This window comes from Bombina bombina, chromosome 1 (genome assembly GCF_027579735.1).
Source record: "Bombina bombina isolate aBomBom1 chromosome 1, aBomBom1.pri, whole genome shotgun sequence".
In the NCBI taxonomy this organism is placed as follows: domain Eukaryota; kingdom Metazoa; phylum Chordata; class Amphibia; order Anura; family Bombinatoridae; genus Bombina; species Bombina bombina.
In genome coordinates this window covers 443,750,194-443,768,852 of record NC_069499.1, presented here as the reverse complement: position 1 = coordinate 443,768,852, position 18,659 = coordinate 443,750,194, and the positions used below count along the sequence as shown (strand labels likewise).

Sequence of the window (18,659 nt, the reverse complement as noted above, 5' to 3'; positions counted from 1 at the left end):
GTCTGGAATGCCCCATAATTGAGTTATTTGGGCAAAGATTTCCGGATGGAGTTCCCACTCCCCCGGATGGAATGTCTGACGACTCAGAAAATCCGCTTCCCAATTTTCCACTCCTGGGATGTGGATCGCAGACAAGTGGCAGGAGTGATCCTCTGCCCATTGAATTATCTTGGTCACTTCTTTCATCGCCAGGGAACTCCTTGTTCCCCCCTGATGATTGATATATGCAACGGTCGTCATGTTTTCTGATTGAAACCTTATGAATTTGGCCTTTGCTAGTTGAGGCCAAGCTCTGAGAGCATTGAATATCGCTCTCAGTTCCAGAATGTTTATCGGGAGAAGAGACTCTTCCCGAGACCATAGACCCTGAGCTTTCAGGGATTCCCAGACCGCGCCCCAGCCCACTAGACTGGCGTCGGTCGTGACAATGACCCACTCTGGTCTGCGGAAGCTCATTCCCTGTGACAGATTGTCCAGGGTCAGCCACCAACGGAGTGAATATCTGGTCTTTTGATCTACTTGAATCATCGGAGACAAGTCTGTATAATCCCCATTCCACTGTCTGAGCATGCACAGTTGTAATGGTCTTAGATGAATTCGTGCAAAAGGAACTATGTCCATTGTTGCAACCATCAATCCTATTACTTCCATGCACTGCGCTATGGAAGGACGAGGAACAGAATGAAGTACTTGACAAGAGCTTAGAAGTTTTGATTTTCTGACCTCTGTCAGAAAAATCCTCATTTCTAAGGAATCTATTATTGTTCCCAAGAAGGGAACTCTTGTTGACGGGGACAGAGAACTTTTTTCTTTGTTCACCTTCCATCCGTGAGATCTGAGAAAGGCTAGGACGATGTCCGTATGAGCCTTTGCTTTTGACAGGGACGACGCTTGAATTAGGATGTCATCCCAGTAAGGTACTACTGCAATGCCCCTTGGTCTTAGAACCGCTAGAAGGGACCCTAGTACCTTTGTGAAAATCCTTGGAGCAGTGGCTAATCCGAATGGAAGTGCCACAAACTGGTAATGCTTGTCCAGAAAAGCGAACCTTAGGAACTGATGATGTTCCTTGTGGATAGGAATATGTAGGTACGCATCCTTTAAATCCACGGTAGTCATAAATTGACTTTCCTGGATGGTGGGTAGGATCGTTCGAATAGTTTCCATTTTGAACGATGGTACCCTGAGAAATTTGTTTAGGATCTTCAGATCCAAAATTGGTCTGAATGTTCCCTCTTTTTTGGGAACTATGAACAGATTGGAATAAAATCCCATTCCTTGTTCTCTTATTGGAACTGGATGTATCACTCCCATCTTTAACAGGTCTTCTACACAATGTAAGAATGCCTGTCTCTTTATTTGGTTTGAAGATAAGTGAGACCTGTGGAACCTTCCCCTTGGGGGTAGTTCCTTGAATTCCAGGAGATAACCTTGAGAAACTATTTCTAGCGCCCAAGGATCCTGAACATCTCTTGCCCAAGCCTGAGCAAAGAGAGAGAGTCTGCCCCCCACTAGATCCGGTCCCGGATCGGGGGCTATCCCTTCATGCTGTTTTGGTAGCAGTGGTAGGCTTCTTGGCCTGCTTACCCTTGTTCCAGCCTTGCATTGGTTTCCAGGCTGGTTTGGGTTGTGAAGTATTACCCTCTTGCTTAGAGGATGCAGAATTAGAGGATGGTCCGTTTCTGCGAAAGGGACGAAAATTAGGCTTATTTTTAGCCTTAAAAGACCTATCCTGTGGGAGGGCGTGGCCCTTTCCCCCAGTGATGTCTGAAATAATCTCTTTCAAATCTGGTCCAAATAATGTTTTACCTTTGAAAGGAATGTTAAGCAATTTTGTCTTGGAAGACACATCCGCTGACCAAGACTTTAGCCAAAGCGCTCTGCGCGCCACGATAGCAAACCCTGAATTTTTCGCCGCTAATCTAGCTAATTGCAAAGCGGCATCTAAAACAAAAGAGTTAGCCAATTTAAGTGCTTGAACTCTGTCCATAACCTCCTCATACGAAGATTCTTTACTGAGCGACTTTTCTAGTTCCTCGAACCAGAAACACGCTGCCGTAGTGACAGGAACAATGCATGAAATTGGTTGTAGAAGGTAACCTTGCTGTACAAAAATCTTTTTAAGCAAACCCTCTAATTTTTTATCCATAGGATCTTTGAAAGCACAACTATCTTCGATAGGAATAGTAGTGCGTTTGTTTAGAGTAGAAACCGCCCCCTCGACCTTGGGGACTGTCTGCCATAAGTCCTTTCTGGGGTCGACTATAGGAAATAATTTCTTAAATATAGGGGGGGGGGACAAAAGGTATGCCGGGCTTTTCCCACTCTTTATTTACTATGTCCGCCACCCGTTTGGGTATAGGAAAAGCGTCGGGGGGCACCGGAACCTCTAGGAACTTGTCCATCTTACATAATTTCTCTGGAATGACCAAATTGTCACAATCATCCAGAGTAGATAACACCTCCTTAAGCAGTGCGCGGAGATGTTCTAATTTAAATTTAAATGTCACAACATCAGGTTCAGCTTGATGAGAAATTTTTTCTGAATCTGAGATTTCTCCATCAGACAAAACCTCCCTCATGGCCCCTTGAGATTGGTGTGAGGGTATGTCAGAACAGTTATCATCAGCGCCCTCTTGCTCTTCAGTGTTTAAAACAGAGCAATCGCGCTTTCTCTGATAAGTAGGCATTTTGGATAAAAGATTTGCTATGGAGTTATCCAATACAGCCGTTAATTGTTGCATGGTAATAAGTATTGGCGCACTAGATGTACTAGGGGCCTCCAGTGTGGGCAAAACTGGTGTAGACACAGTAGGGGATGATGTAGTATCATGTTTACTCCCCTCATTTGAGGAATCATCTTGGGCAATATCATTATCTGTGGCATTACTGTCCTTACTTTGTTTGGACACTATGGCACAATTATCACATAAATTTAAATGGGGAGACACATTGGCTTTCATACATATAGAACATAGCTTATCTGATGGTACAGACATGTTAAACAGGCTTAAACTTGTCAACAAAGCACAAAAAACGTTTTAAAATAAAACCGTTACTGTCTCTTTAAATTTCAAACTGAAAACACTTTATTACTGAATATGTGAAAAAGTATGAAGGAATTGTTCAAAAATTACCAAAATTTCACCACAGTGTCTTAAAGCATTAAAAGTATTGCACACCAAATTTCAGAGCTTTAACCCTTAAAATAACGGAACCGGAGCCGTTTTTAAATTTAACCCCTATACAGTCCCAGCTATATGCTTTGCTGAGACCCAACCAAGCCCAGAGGGGAATACGATACCAAATGACGCCTTCTAGAAGCTTTTTTTAGTGATTCTTAGATCCTTACACATGCATCTGCATGCCTTGCTCTCCAAAAACAACTGCGCAGTAATGGCGCGAAAATGAGGCTCAGTCTATAACTAGAAAGGCTTTAAACGTTCCCCAAGATTATAATGCCAATTATTAGCTAGAATCTGCATAATATGCCCCAATAAAGCAATCGTTTTAGCCCATAAAAATGTATACCAGTTTTTAAGCCCTTTTTTAAGCCCTTTATTCTTTTATGTTTGACCAAGAAAATGGCTTACCGGTCCCCATGAGGGGAAATGACAGCCTTCCAGCATTACATGGTCTTGTTAGAAATATGGCTAGTCATACCTTAAGCAGAAAAGTCTGCTAACTGTTTCCCCCAACTGAAGTTACTTCATCTCAACAGTCCTGTGTGGAAACAGCAATCGATTTTAGTTACTGTCTGCTAAAATCATCTTCCTCTTACAAACAGAAATCTTCATCCTTTTCTGTTTCAGAGTAAATAGTACATACCAGCACTATTTTAAAATAACAAACACTTGATAGAAGAATAAAAACTACATTTAAACACCAAAAAACTCTTAACCATCTCCGTGGAGAGGTTGCCTGTGCAACGGCAAAGAGAATGACTGGGGTGGGCGGAGCCTAGGAGGGATCATGTGACCAGCTTTGCTGGGACTCTTTGCCATTTCCTGTTGGGGAAGAGAATATCCCACAAGTAAGGATGACGCCGTGGACCGGACACACCAATGTTGGAGAAATATGTGATTTTATTTTTAGAATGGGATATATATATAATCCCAAAAATATTTGACTGACCTGTACAAAGACAGCGGAAATTTTCACATGTTTTGGGGCAAATGTCAGAGAACAGTTCAAAGATGACTCTTCCAACTATAATAATAAAAAAAAATAATAATAAAAAAAAATCATAAGATATACAATCATTATTTTGAAGATTAATATAACACATAATGCATTTAATTTACTTGTTCTGCATAAAAAGTCCTTATCTTGAAAAAGCAGCCTATTACATTAAAAATTTAAAAAGGACATGAAACCCATAGGTAGGCTCAGGAGCTGGGATTTAGCTGCACATATATACTGCTTGTCATTAGCTTACATATGTGTTCAAGGCTAGCCCCTGCCATAAAGTTGGTATAAAGAACATTCTTTTGAAGCTGACAAAGCTAAATTGAGACATATGTAGCAGAGTTAGCCTTGAGAAGACAAAAGGCTCTCTATATTCAGAGATCAACAACACGAAAAGAGGGCAAAATAAAGTATATTGCAAAGTTGTTTCATTATGAATAACTAAACATTTTAAAAATCTCAAGGTATTTACTGTGCCTTTAAAAAGAACAGCTTGTAAGTGCTGTCCCTGGCTAACATATCTTGTCAAGTGCACTACATGTCTCTGGTACATTTTCAGCATGAACCCAATTAAATACCGTCTGACACCACATGAAAAACCCCGTTTACAAAGCATTTTAACCAGGAAAACACTCCCTGTACCATGCATGGCTATAATTCACACCACTAATTCCCATCAATAAGTAAACTGCACTCTGGCAGTTCTTTAAATAATTTTTGGACAATTCAAATTTAACACCTTAGATCGTAAAGGAACACTGCACTCATTAGTTTCCTTTTATGTATACAAAAGTGTCAAAAGGGATAGAGAGGCCAAAAATGAAAAGTGAATGAGTGCATTTCAGTTTTAAAAAGCACTTTTGCAATCTACTTTCATTAGTAAAAATGCTTCCAATAAACAATATTACTGTTTCTCAGAGGCATTTGTGCATAAGCTGTGAGTGCCTTGTGCACAAGCATTCAAACACGCCTTCTGATGCTATAGTCACACATAGAATATGCGAATATCCCGCCGAAAAAGGAATGACAACTTTTACTAGAAGCATTTTTGGTATTGGAAGTATATTTAAAATTGAAATGAACCATAATTTGCATGTAATAAAAAAAAAAAAAAAAAAGTGGTTCCAATTTAAAGTAACAACTAAGTGTAACCTGGGTTACCCAACACAGAAACATCTCAAGCACTTAGGATATTCCATGCTTTATATATGTAGGGTGACCATATTGCCACTTTAACCCTTTGAGTGCTAAGCACTTTCCCACCTGGGTGCTAAGATTTTTTTTAATGTTTTTTTTTTATTTTTTGAACATTTATTTTTTTAACTTTTTTTTATTTTTGTCAATCCTTACACTGTTTGAAAGGTTAGGCGATTACCTTTCCAATGGTGGGTCTTGGGGGTCTGTAGCTGCTTGAGATACAGGCTTCTAAGCAGCATGCCCCTGCTCCTATAGTTAACATAGTTAAGTATAAATAAAGTTGCGCTGTGACGTCATCACGTTATTGCGCGTGACGTCACCATGCAAAACGGGAAGCCCCGGCGATGCCTGTCACTCTACAGGCACGATCGCCGGGGTAGGATCGGATGGGTACCCCCAGATCTCCCTCAAGGTGGGAGAGTGCTAGCGACGGCTCTGAGCTGTCGTTAGCACCAGAGTGGGAAACTCTGCGACGGCTCAGAGCCGTCGTTAGCACTCAAGGGGTTAAAAAGGGACACATGAAAAATACATGTCAGGGTTCTTATACAAAACATTTCTTTAAACAGCTCTGAAAACGGCCCTGGCATATGTATTTTTCATAGGTGTCCCTTTTTAAAGCGGCAATATAGTAACCCTACTTATATGGTGCCCTGCAGTCTCCTCCTTTTAGAGAATGAAAAATCGGAGTGGGGGGCGCATGCCAAGCAGCAAAGGCAGACAAAAAAGGTAAATGTGGCTGCACAAAAATAGGCACTAGAAATAAGGTGAAGGCTGCTCCCATGATCCGATACTGGCCTTGAAATCATGTGATCCTCTATTTAATTTTTCCAGAGAGTGTTTACATAGGAACTTTGTTCCAATGTTAAACACTTGATACCAGCATTAAGGGGGAATAGATAGTAAACTAAAAACTTATGTGGAGTATCATGTCCTTTTAAAACACATTCTGACATCTATCATTTATATGTGTATCTTTTAAAGTTTAGGTTTTTGTGCATGTTCAACAAGAATAAGCTCAACAAGTCAAGAAGAATCACATTTTATTTATGCATGAAAAAATATATACAGCACTTTTCGTACACTTAGGATGATGTTTTTGCAAATGTTATAATTAATGGGCCATTATAGTCGAAAAATTACAAGCAGATCATTTTAAGACTAGCAACGCTGCTGGTTGGGACAGCAACAGTGGTACATCTATGCGTTTAAACCCTTTGTGGAGATTAAATGCATAGAGATGTAGGGTCGCTAGTCTAATAAATTTAGAGTACGTAAATTTTCGACTTTAATGGCACTTTAAATAAATAATACTAAATAGCATATAAATGGATTCAAGTTTTGTATTTCTTACTTGTTACATTGTTGATTGAAATGTCAAAAAAACATCGAGGTCGTTGTACTTTGATTCCCATGGTTCAAGCTGTGGAGAACAAAATGCAAAATGTTGTGGTGAGTTTATAGCCATTGAATCCTACCCAGCAACATCTATTTAAAGAGATTGTAAAAGATAAAAACAGCTGCAGAAACAACAGATCATACATACTCTTTTAGGTGCTTTCCATCAATACACTTTTACAATACTATAGTATAGACAGACTACAGCATATCTATAATTACGATTATTTTATATAAATATGCAAGCATTAAATGGTCATATGCAAGTCATTTAACACTAAAAGGGCACAAGCAGCGTGTAATTTCCTCACATGAACAATATCTTATGGACAGATTTTCTAGCTGTAAATACACTGAATTTGGGAAGTCACTTTTGTCTGGCTTTTGTGTAGTTACAGGTATCTGACCAAGTAGACAGACTGTACCTTCTTAAAAATCAGCCCAGATTGCGTATACAGTCATTAAAAGGGGCATAAAAAACCACATTTGATTCAGATAGAGTAATTTTAACCCCTTCTGCATATTAGACGTAGCTACTACCTACCAGTGTTCTTTGCTTTAGCGTACCCTGTTTACGTAGTAGCTATATCTAACCTACCTCATGCTGTGGTCCCATCTGTCAGCTTTGACAAGTAAGGTTGCAGCTAGAGGTGGAAGGCATCTGCCTTCATATGGTAAGCGAGCGCTGATCGTACCATATGAAGGCAGATCGCCGATGCAAACAGATTGGTAGGGAAGGAGGGAGGTGCATCTCAGGAGGGGAAAAAGGTAGGATTCCCTACAGTCAAAAAAAATGTAATGTTAAGTGAGGGATGGATAGGTTCCCTACACTATGGAAATGGGGAGAGAAGGGGCCATCCATACAATCGGTGGGGGGGGGGGGGGGGGGGGATCACTGTGATAGCAAAAACGCAAAAAATTCTCTGGAACTTTGGGCATGTTTTTCTCTAAAATTCCCAGTGCTTAAGGGGTTAAATAACTATCCAATTTACTTCCATCTATTTTGTTGAAAAGCACACCTAGGTAGGCTCAGGAACAACAATGCATGATATACATACTAACTTGTAAGATTTGTAAGTTCAACTGATAATTATAGCACTCATTTTTTTTAGTTAGATATTTGATCATAAATAGACGTTCTAAACTTCGAAGATCAAGCTTATCAGCCAATAGATTACACAAACAATGACATTATTATTAGCTGCTATTGCAAATTTTATAAGTAAATTAGAAAGTTGTTTAAAAACATAATTTATGCTTACCTGATAAATTCCTTTCTTCTGTAGTGTGATCAGTCCACGGGTCATCATTACTTCTGGGATATTACTCCTCCCCAACAGGAAGTGCAAGAGGATTCACCCAGCAGAGCTGCATATAGCTCCTCCCCTCTACGTCACTCCCAGTCATTCGACCAAGGACCAATGAGAAAGGAAAAGCCAAGGGTGAAGTGGTGACTGGAGTATAAATTAAAAAATATTTACCTGCCTTAAAAACAGGGCGGGCCGTGGACTGATCACACTACAGAAGAAAGGAATTTATCAGGTAAGCATAAATTATGTTTTCTTCTGTTAAGTGTGATCAGTCCACGGGTCATCATTACTTCTGGGATACCAATACCAAAGCAAAAGTACACGGATGACGGGAGGGATAGGCAGGCTCTTTATACAGAAGGAACCACTGCCTGAAGAACCTTTCTCCCAAAAATAGCCTCCGATGAAGCAAAAGTGTCAAATTTGTAAAATTTGGAAAAAGTATGAAGCGAAGACCAAGTTGCAGCCTTGCAAATCTGTTCAACAGAGGCCTCATTCTTGAAGGCCCAAGTGGAAGCCACAGCTCTAGTAGAATGAGCTGTAATTCTTTCAGGAGGCTGCTGTCCAGCAGTCTCATAAGCTAAACGAATTATGCTACGAAGCCAAAAAGAAAGAGAGGTAGCGGAAGCTTTTTGACCTCTCCTCTGCCCAGAGTAAATGACAAACAGAGAAGACGTTTGTCGAAATTCCTTAGTTGCCTGTAAGTAAAATTTTAGAGCACGGACTACATCCAGGTTGTGCAGTAGACGTTCCTTCTTTGAAGAAGGATTTGGGCATAAAGAAGGAACAACAATCTCTTGATTGATATTCCTGTTAGTAACTACCTTAGGTAAGAACCCAGGTTTAGTACGCAGGACTACCTTATCCGAATGAAAAATCAAATAAGGAGAATCACAATGTAAGGCTGATAATTCAGAGACTCTTCGAGCCGAGGAAATAGCCATTAAAAATAGAACTTTCCAAGATAACAACTTTATATCAATGGAATGAAGGGGTTCAAACGGAACGCCCTGTAAAACATTAAGAACAAGGTTTAAACTCCATGGTGGAGCAACAGTTTTAAACACAGGCTTAATTCTGGCCAAAGCCTGACAAAAAACCTGGACGTCAGGAACTTCTGACAGACGTTTGTGTAACAGAATGGACAGAGCTGAGATCTGTCCCTTTAATGAACTAGCAGATAAACCCTTTTCTAAACCTTCTTGTAGAAAAGACAATATCCTAGGAATCCTAACCTTACTCCAAGAGTAACCTTTGGATTCACACCAATATAGGTATTTACGCCATATCTTATGGTAAATCTTTCTGGTAACAGGTTTCCTAGCCTGTATTAAGGTATCAATAACTGACTCAGAAAATCCACGTCTTGATAAAATCAAGCGTTCAATTTCCAAGCAGTCAGCTTCAGAGAAGTTAGATTTTGATGTTTGAAGGGACCCTGTATCAGAAGGTCCTGTTTCAGAGGTAGAGACCAAGGTGGACAGGATGACATGTCCACCAGGTCTGCATACCAAGTCCTGCGTGGCCACGCAGGTGCTATTAGAATCACTGATGCTCTCTCTTGTTTGATTCTGGCAATCAATCGAGGAAGCAACGGGAAGGGTGGAAACACGTAAGCCATCCTGAAGTCCCAAGGTGCTGTCAGAGCATCTATCAGGACTGCTCCTGGATCCCTGGATCTGGACCCGTAACGAGGAAGCTTGGCGTTCTGTCGAGACGCCATGAGATCTATCTCTGGTTTGCCCCAACGTCGAAGTATTTGGGCAAAGACCTCCGGATGAAGTTCCCACTCCCCCGGATGAAAAGTCTGACGACTTAAGAAATCCGCCTCCCAGTTCTCCACTCCCGGGATGTGGATTGCTGACAGGTGGCAAGAGTGAGACTCTGCCCAGCAAATTATCTTTGATACTTCCATCATAGCTAGGGAGCTTCTTGTCCCTCCCTGATGGTTGATGTAAGCTACAGTCGTGATGTTGTCCGACTGAAACCTGATGAACCCCCGAGTTGTCAACTGGGGCCAAGCCAGGAGGGCATTGAGAACTGCTCTCAATTCCAGAATGTTTATTGGCAGGAGACTCTCCTCCTGACTCCATTGTCCCTGAGCCTTCAGAGAATTCCAGACGGCACCCCAACCTAGAAGGCTGGCGTCTGTTGTTACAATTGTCCAGTCTGGTCTGCTGAATGGCATCCCCCTGGACAGATGTGGCCGAGAAAGCCACCATAGAAGAGAATTTCTGGTCTCTTGATCCAGATTCAGAGAAGGGGATAAGTCTGAGTAATCCCCATTCCACTGACTTAGCATGCACAGTTGCAGTGGTCTGAGGTGTAAGCGTGCAAAGGGTACTATGTCCATTGCCGCTACCATTAAGCCGATTACCTCCATGCATTGAGCCACTGACGGGTGTTGAATGGAATGAAGGGTGCGGCAAGCACTTTGAAGTCTTGTTAGCCTGTCCTCTGTCAGGTAAATCTTCATTTCTACAGAATCTATAAAAGAGTCCCCAGGAAGGGAACTCTTGTGAGTGGAACGAGTGAACTTTTCTTTTCGTTCACCTTCCATCCATGTGACCTTAGAAATGCCAGCACTAACTCTGTATGAGACTTGGCAGTTTGAAAGCTTGAAGCTTGTATCAGAATGTCGTCTAGGTATGGAGCTACCGAGATTCCCCGCGGTCTTAGAACCGCCAGAAGAGCACCCAGAACCTTTGTGAAGATTCTTGGAGCTGTAGCCAATCCGAATGGAAGAGCCACAAACTGGTAATGCCTGTCTAGGAAGGCAAACCTTAGGTACCGATAATGATCTTTGTGAATCGGTATGTGAAGGTAAGCATCTTTTAAATCTACAGTGGTCATGTATTGACCCTCTTGGATCATAGGTAAAATTGTCCGAATAGTCTCCATCTTGAACGATGGAACTCTTAGGAATTTGTTTAGGATCTTTAAGTCCAGGATTGGTCTGAAAGTTCCCTCTTTTTTGGGAACCACAAACAGATTTGAGTAAAACCCCTGTCCCTGTTCCGATCGTGGAACTGGATGGATTACTCCCATTAACAAGAGCTCTTGTACGCAGCGTAGAAACGCCTCTTTCTTTGTCTGGATTGTTGACAATCTTGACAGATGAAATCTCTCTCTTGGAGGAGAGTATTTGAAGTCCAGAAGGTATCCCTGAGATATTATCTCTAGCGCCCAGGGATCCTGAACATCTCTTGCCCAAGCCTGGGCGAAGAGAGAAAGTCTGCCCCCCACTAGATCCGATCCCGGATCGGGGGCCCTCAATTCATGCTGTTTTAGGGGCAGCAGCAGGTTTCCTAGTCTGCTTGCCCTTGTTCCAGGACTGGTTAGGTTTCCAGCCTTGTCTGTAGCGAGCAACAGCTCCTTCCTGTTTTGGTGCAGAGGAAGTTGATGCTGCTCCTGCTTTGAAATTACGAAAGGAACGAAAATTAGACTGTCTAGTCTTGGCTTTGGCTTTGTCCTGAGGCAGGGCATGGCCTTTACCTCTTGTAATGTCAGCGATAATCTCTTTCAACCCGGGCCCGAATAAGGTCTGCCCTTTGAAAGGTATATTAAGCAATTTAGACTTAGAAGTAACATCAGCTGACCAGGATTTTAGCCACAGCGCCCTGCGTGCCTGAATGGCGAATCCTGAATTCTTCGCCGTAAGTTTAGTAAGATGTACTACGGCCTCCGAAATGAATGAATTAGCTAGTTTAAGGACTCTAAGCCTGTCCGTAATGTCGTCCAGAGTAGCTGAACCAATGTTCTCTTCCAGAGACTCAATCCAGAATGCCGCTGCAGCCGTGATCGGCGCAATGCATGCAAGGGGTTGCAATATAAAACCTTGTTGAACAAACATTTTCTTAAGGTAACCCTCTAACCTTTTATCCATTGGATCTGAAAAAGCACAGCTATCCTCCACCGGGATAGTGGTACGCTTAGCTAAGGTAGAAACTGCTCCCTCCACCTTAGGGACCGTTTGCCATAAGTCCCTTGTGGTGGCGTCTATTGGAAACATTTTTCTAAATATCGGAGGGGGTGAGAACGGCACACCGGGTCTATCCCACTCCTTAGTAACAATTTCAGTAAGTCTCTTAGGTATAGGAAAAACCTCAGTACTCGTCGGTACCGCAAAATATTTATCCAACCTACACATTTTCTCTGGTATTGCAACTGTGTTACAATCATTCAGAGCCGCTAACACCTCCCCTAGTAATACACGGAGGTTTTCCAGTTTAAATTTAAAATTTGAAATATCTGAATCCAGTCTGTTTGGATCAGAACCGTCACCCACAGAATGAAGTTCTCCGTCCTCATGTTCTGCCACCTGTGACGCAGTGTCTGACATGGCCCTAATATTATCAGCGCACTCTGTTCTCACCCCAGAGTGATCACGCTTACCTCTTAGTTCTGGTAATTTAGCCAAAACCTCAGTCATAACAGTAGCCATATCCTGTAATGTGATTTGTAATGGCCGCCCAGATGTACTCGGCGCTACAATATCACGCACCTCCCTCTGAGCGGGAGATGTAGGTACTGACACGTGAGGCGAGTTAGTCGGCATAACTCTCCCCTCGTTGTTTGGTGAAATTTGTTCAATTTGTACAGATTGACTTTTATTTAAAGTAGCATCAATACAGTTAGTACATAAATTTCTATTGGGCTCCACTTTGGCATTGCAACAAATGACACAGGTATCATCCTCTGAATCAGACATGTTTAACACACTAGCAAATAAACTTGCAACTTGGAAATACAATTCAATTAGAATAATATTAAAACGTACTGTGCCTTTAAGAAGCACAGAAGATCTATGACAGTTGAAAATTAATAAATTGAAACAGTTATAGCCTCAATCCTTGTAAACAACACAACTTTAGCAAAGGTTTAATCCCATTAGCAAAGATAACAAATTCTGAAGGAAACAAATTACAGAAAAAACGTTTTTTATCTCAGTCAAACTATAATTCTCACAGCTCTGCTGAGAGAAATTACCTCCCTCAAAATAAGTTTTGAAGACCCCTGAGCTCTGTAGAGATGAACCGGATCATGCAGGGAATACAATGAGTTGCTGACTGAAATGTTTGATGCATAGTAAAAGCGCCAAAAAACGGCCCCTCCCCCTCACACACAGCAGTGAGGGAGAACAGAAACTGTCAGAAAAACAGATTAAGCAACTGCCAAGTGGAAAAATAGTGCCCAAACATTTATTCACACAGTACCTCAGCAAATGAAAACGATTTTACATTCCAGCAAAAACGTTAAACATAATCTCTAGTTATTAAACAGCTTTATGTATTTCTTACAGTGTAATTCTAGTGAAGTACCATTCCCCAGAATACTGAAATGTAAAGTATACATACATGACATTATATCGGTATGGCAGGATTTTCTCATCAATTCCATTGTCAGAAAATAAAAACTGCTACATACCTCTATGCAGATTCATCTGCCCGCTGTCCCCTGATCTGAAGTTTACCTCACTCCTCAGATGGCCGAGAACAGCAATATGATCTTAACTACTCCGGCTAAAATCATAGCAAAACTCTGGTAGATTCTTCTTCAAACTCTGCCAGAGAGGTAATAACACACTCCGGTGCTATTTTAAAATAACAAACTTTTGATTGAAGATATAAAACTAAGTATAATCACCATAGTCCTCTCACACATCCTATCTAGTCGTTGGGTGCAAGAGAATGACTGGGAGTGACGTAGAGGGGAGGAGCTATATGCAGCTCTGCTGGGTGAATCCTCTTGCACTTCCTGTTGGGGAGGAGTAATATCCCAGAAGTAATGATGACCCGTGGACTGATCATACTTAACAGAAGAAATTGTATGCTCTAGCTGAATCATGAAAGGAAATGTGGTTTCATGTATCCTTTTTTTGCCTTTTTGGTTTTGTAGAGAATTTGCCAGTTATTTTGGTGTTAATTAGAATGGATATGGCATTTGCATTTATTTGTAAGATCTGGCATAGTTTTGAGTATTGGTCTGCCCTGGCCAAATCAGACCAATAGAAACAAGTTGGCTTATATATGCCCATAAAAACATAATTTACCTTTACCTGATAAATTAAATTTCTTTCATGGTGGCGAGAGTCCATGATCCATTACTCCTGGGAATTACTCTTCCCTACCACTAGGAGGAGGCAAAGATGCACAAACCTAGAACTCTATAAAACCTTTCCCCACATCAATGGCAACTTAGTCCAACGTATAGGGAAGCCTAAGAGGTAGGAAAAGAATCAAGAGCAAACAAATAGGATCAGGGAAGAAAAGAAAAGAAAAAAGTGTGCGTAAGAAAAAACAAAACAAAGGGTGAGGTCTTGTGGACTCAAAACCATGAAAGAAATGAATTAATCAGGTAAGCATAAATTACATTTTCTTTCATAAATGTGGTGAGTGTGCATGATTCATTACTCCTGGGAACTAATACCCAAGCAAAAACTATAATCATCCTGAGACAACTACCTGAAGGACATTACTACCATATGCTGCCTCAGAAGAAGCAAAACAAACACCAAAATGGTAGAATTTAAGAAAAAATAGCTGCCTTGCAAAGTTGGACAACTGAAACCTCATTCTTAAAAGGCTAAGAATTGGCAAGCGATATAATAAAATTAGCAGTAATCCCTTAAGGTGGAGGCTAACCTACCTGCAAAAAAAGTCCTGTAACCAGAAAACTAGAAGTATGTCTGAAAACTATAGTAGCGCCAATAATACTTTGATGCCTTAACAAAAAATTTCCGTCTGATAATAGGAAAGAAATCAAATCTAGTCCTAAGAAACTGCCTTATCCTATAAAAATAAGATGAGGAACACCACAAGAGCAGATAATTCAGATAATCTTCTAGCTAGGGATGCACCGAAATTTAGGCCGCAGAAAGTTTCGGCCGAAAATGGCATTTTTTGTTATTTCGGTTTTTGGTTTTTTGCCTTTTATTTTCAGTAAAATTATTGTGTAGCATATTTCAAATTTGATGCCAGCCTAGAGCTGCTTTTTGAGTTCATTACTTGACTTACTGTTTTGCATATAATAATACTTTTCTAGGACTATACTTTATTTTGATAATTGGTAAAAAAACAAAAAACAAACAAAAAAAAACAAAAAACGTTAAATCGGATTCTGTTACACAGAACTAAATAAAGAATAATACTAGCAATGCACCAAAATTTGGGCCGCCGAAAATGTGCAACTCCAATTTCGGCCCAAAGAGGACCAAAATGGCTAAAAATGTACAGCACTCCCCTGTTCTATTGCGTTACATGTCTATCCTTAGCATAAGGTGAGCAGCACTGGCATGGTACACAGAGCACACACATAAGTACCATGACATGATGATATTTGAAACCAGCAGTGTCTTTTTTTTTTTTTTTTTTTTTAGAAGGAAACCAAAGTTCTGAATACAGTATTCAAAGGGGGATAAGTAACATGTTTATAAACACTTGATATTATCAGACACAGCCCTAAGCACACACATATAAGCCTTATATAAAGTACTCATACATCAGCCTCTTGTACGTAGACATTCTATTTGCCTGAGTCAAATATGCGTGCACACTATATATGCATAAGCCCCAAGCTTGCACACAGTTGGTACAAATTAGCACCCACCAGACAGTGTATACAAAAAAGCACAGTAACTTTCTATAACCACCCTGCACGTAAGGTCATAGCTAAGTCTGGTGGTCCTGGTGATAGGCAGACTCAATTTGGGGCTCCGGACATATAATCTGACGGGTCAGTGTGAGACCCGAACCAGGAACTAGGCGGAGATGAGACGATCAGGTGCATCCACGCCCATCGGATAGATAACTACACCCAAAAACAAAACACATGTTCACCTTGTATTGTTGTCTGGCTATAACCACGCTCTCCATTGTAGAGCTTCCCCAGTTTCACTGCAGATCACACCCTACGGTACAAGTGACCATGCCCATTTGTTGGAGCTTTCCCGCCTACAAGCTCTCTCAGCTACACACACACACACACACTGTAGTTAAAAAAGAAAAAAAAAACAAGTTTCGGTTTCGTTTCGGTGCATCCCTACTTCTAGCAGAAGAGACCGCTAAAAGGAACACAACCACTAAGCAACTTTCTAATTTACTCCTATTATCAAATTTTCTTTGTTCTTTGTATTTTTATTTTAAAAAAGCTAAAATGTAAGCTTAGAAGCCGGCCTATTTTTGGTTCAGCACCTGGGTAAGTGCTTGCTAATTGGTGTCTAAATATAGCCATCCAATAAGCAAAAGCTACACAGGTGCTGTACCAAAAATGGGCTGACTCCTATGCTTACTTTCCAGCTTTTTTAAATAAAGATACTAAGAGAACAAAGAAAAATTGATAGACTAAATTAGAAAGTTGCTTAAAATTGCATGCTCTAATTGAATCATGAAAGTTTATTTTTGACTAAACTATCCCTTTAAATTAACAAACACAGATATTTCCAAAATAGAAGAGACTCATCTCTCGCAAATAAACCATCAAAAAATAAAACAGGAATGGGTCTCGGAAGTTATCTATACTCCCTATTTATCACGTAGATTTAGAGGGATAGCTATCATCTTTAAAAAAACAGAATTTATGCTTACCTGATAAATTACTTTCTCCAACGGTGTGTCCGGTCCACGGCGTCATCCATTACTTGTGGGAATATTCTCTTCCCCAACAGGAAATGGCAAAGAGCACAGCAAAAGCTGTCCATATAGCCCCTCCTCAGGCTCCGCCCCCCAGTCATTCGACCGACGGTTAGGAGAAAAAAAGGAGAAACTATAGGGTGCCGTGGTGACTGTAGTGTATAGAGAAATAAATTTTTCAAACCTGATTAGAAAAACCAGGGCGGGCCGTGGACCGGACACACCGTTGGAGAAAGTAATTTATCAGGTAAGCATAAATTCTGTTTTCTCCAACATTGGTGTGTCCGGTCCACGGCGTCATCCATTACTTGTGGGAACCAATACCAAAGCTTTAGGACACGGATGAAGGGAGGGAGCAAATCAGGTTACCTAAATGGAAGGCACCACAGCTTGCAAAACCTTTCTCCCAAAAATAGCCTGCGAAGAAGCATAAGTATCAAATTTGTAGAATTTGGCAAAAGTGTGCAGAGAAGACCAAGTCGCTGCCTTACATATCTGATCAACAGAAGCCTCGTTCTTGTAGGCCCATGTGGAAGCCACAGCCCTAGTAGAGTGAGCTGTGATTCGTTCAGGAGGCTGCCGTCCGGCAGTCTCATAAGCCAATCGGATAATGCTTTTCAGCCAGAAAGAAAGAGAGGTAGCAGTAGCTTTTTGACCTCTCCTCTTACCAGAGTAAACGACAAACAAAGATGAGGTTTGTCTAAAATCTTTTGTTGCTTCTAAATAGAACTTTAAAGCACGAACTACATCTAAATTGTGTAACAAACGTTCCTTCTTTGAAACTGGATTCGGACACAGAGAAGGAACAACTATTTCCTGGTTAATATTCTTGTTGGAAACAACTTTTGGAAGAAAACCAGGCTTAGTACGCAAAACAACCTTATCTGAATGGAAAACCAGATAGGGTAGATCACACTGCAAAGCAGATAATTCAGAAACTCTTCTAGCAGAAGAAATAGCAACCAAAAACAGAACTTTCCAAGATAGTAACTTAATATCTATGGAATGTAAAGGTTCAAACGGAACCCCTTGAAGAACTGAAAGAACTAAATTTAGACTCCAAGTAGGAGTCATGGGTCTGTAAACAGGCTTGATCCTGACCAAAGCCTGAACAAAAGCTTGTACATCTGGCACAGCTGCCAGTCGTTTGTGTAACAAGACAGATAAAGCAGAAATCTGTCCCTTTAGAGAACTCGCTGACAACCCTTTATCCAAACCTTCTTGGAGAAAGGAGAGAATCTTTGGAATTTTAATCTTACTCCAGGAGAATCTCTTGGATTCACACCAACAGATATATTTTTTCCATATTTTATGGTAAATCTTTCTAGTCACAGGTCTTCTGGCTTGGACCAGAGTATCTATCACAGAATTTGAAAACCCACGCTTGGACCACATACTCTTCACCATCTCCGTGGAGATGCTACTTGTTCAAAGCGGCAAAGAGAATGACTGGGGGGCGGAGCCTGAGGAGGGGCTATATGGACAGCTTTTGCTGTGCTCTTTGCCATTTCCTGTTGGGGAAGAGAATATTCCCACAAGTAATGGATGACGCCGTGGACCGGACACACCAATGTTGGAGAAACAATTTTCATACACTATTATTAAAAACGAAAGACATGATGAGGGACACTTTATTATTGTACAAATAAAACCCGTGTAATTTCCAGTTGATTGTCTGTGGTATTTATGGTCCCTTAGAGAATATCATCCAGAGAAGATTGTTACCATATATTAATCTCCCAATAGTGGTGGGCGATTTTAATATTGCACCTCAGGCACCTTTGGACCGGTTTCTTAACCCAGATTCCCCCAAACACCTTACAGTTGATATTAAATACTCAAGAAGAGATTCTTGTACTTTAGCTAAATTTCGAAGCTCGATAAAGCTACGAGATATCTGGGAGGGACAAAAACCCTGAAGAGAAAGGCTATACCTTCC

General features: G+C 40.9%; 1 protein-coding gene across 2 annotated transcripts in view; it reads right to left on the bottom strand.

The window, feature by feature from the left end:
- The window catches only part of PPIG (peptidylprolyl isomerase G), a 98,931-nt gene that overhangs the window by 59,105 nt on the left and 21,167 nt on the right, over positions 1-18,659 (bottom strand). Inside the window, exons 2-3 of one of the 2 annotated variants that reach the window (XM_053698407.1) lie at positions 6,737-6,805; positions 4,135-4,209 (exon numbers count right to left, since the gene is read on the bottom strand). In XM_053698407.1, coding sequence (XP_053554382.1) covers positions 4,135-4,209; positions 6,737-6,797 — 136 coding nt within the window. In that variant the 5' untranslated portion in view covers positions 6,798-6,805. The remainder of the gene's footprint in view (positions 1-4,134; positions 4,210-6,736; positions 6,806-18,659) is intronic. The other variant, XM_053698408.1, reaches the window with a different exon arrangement.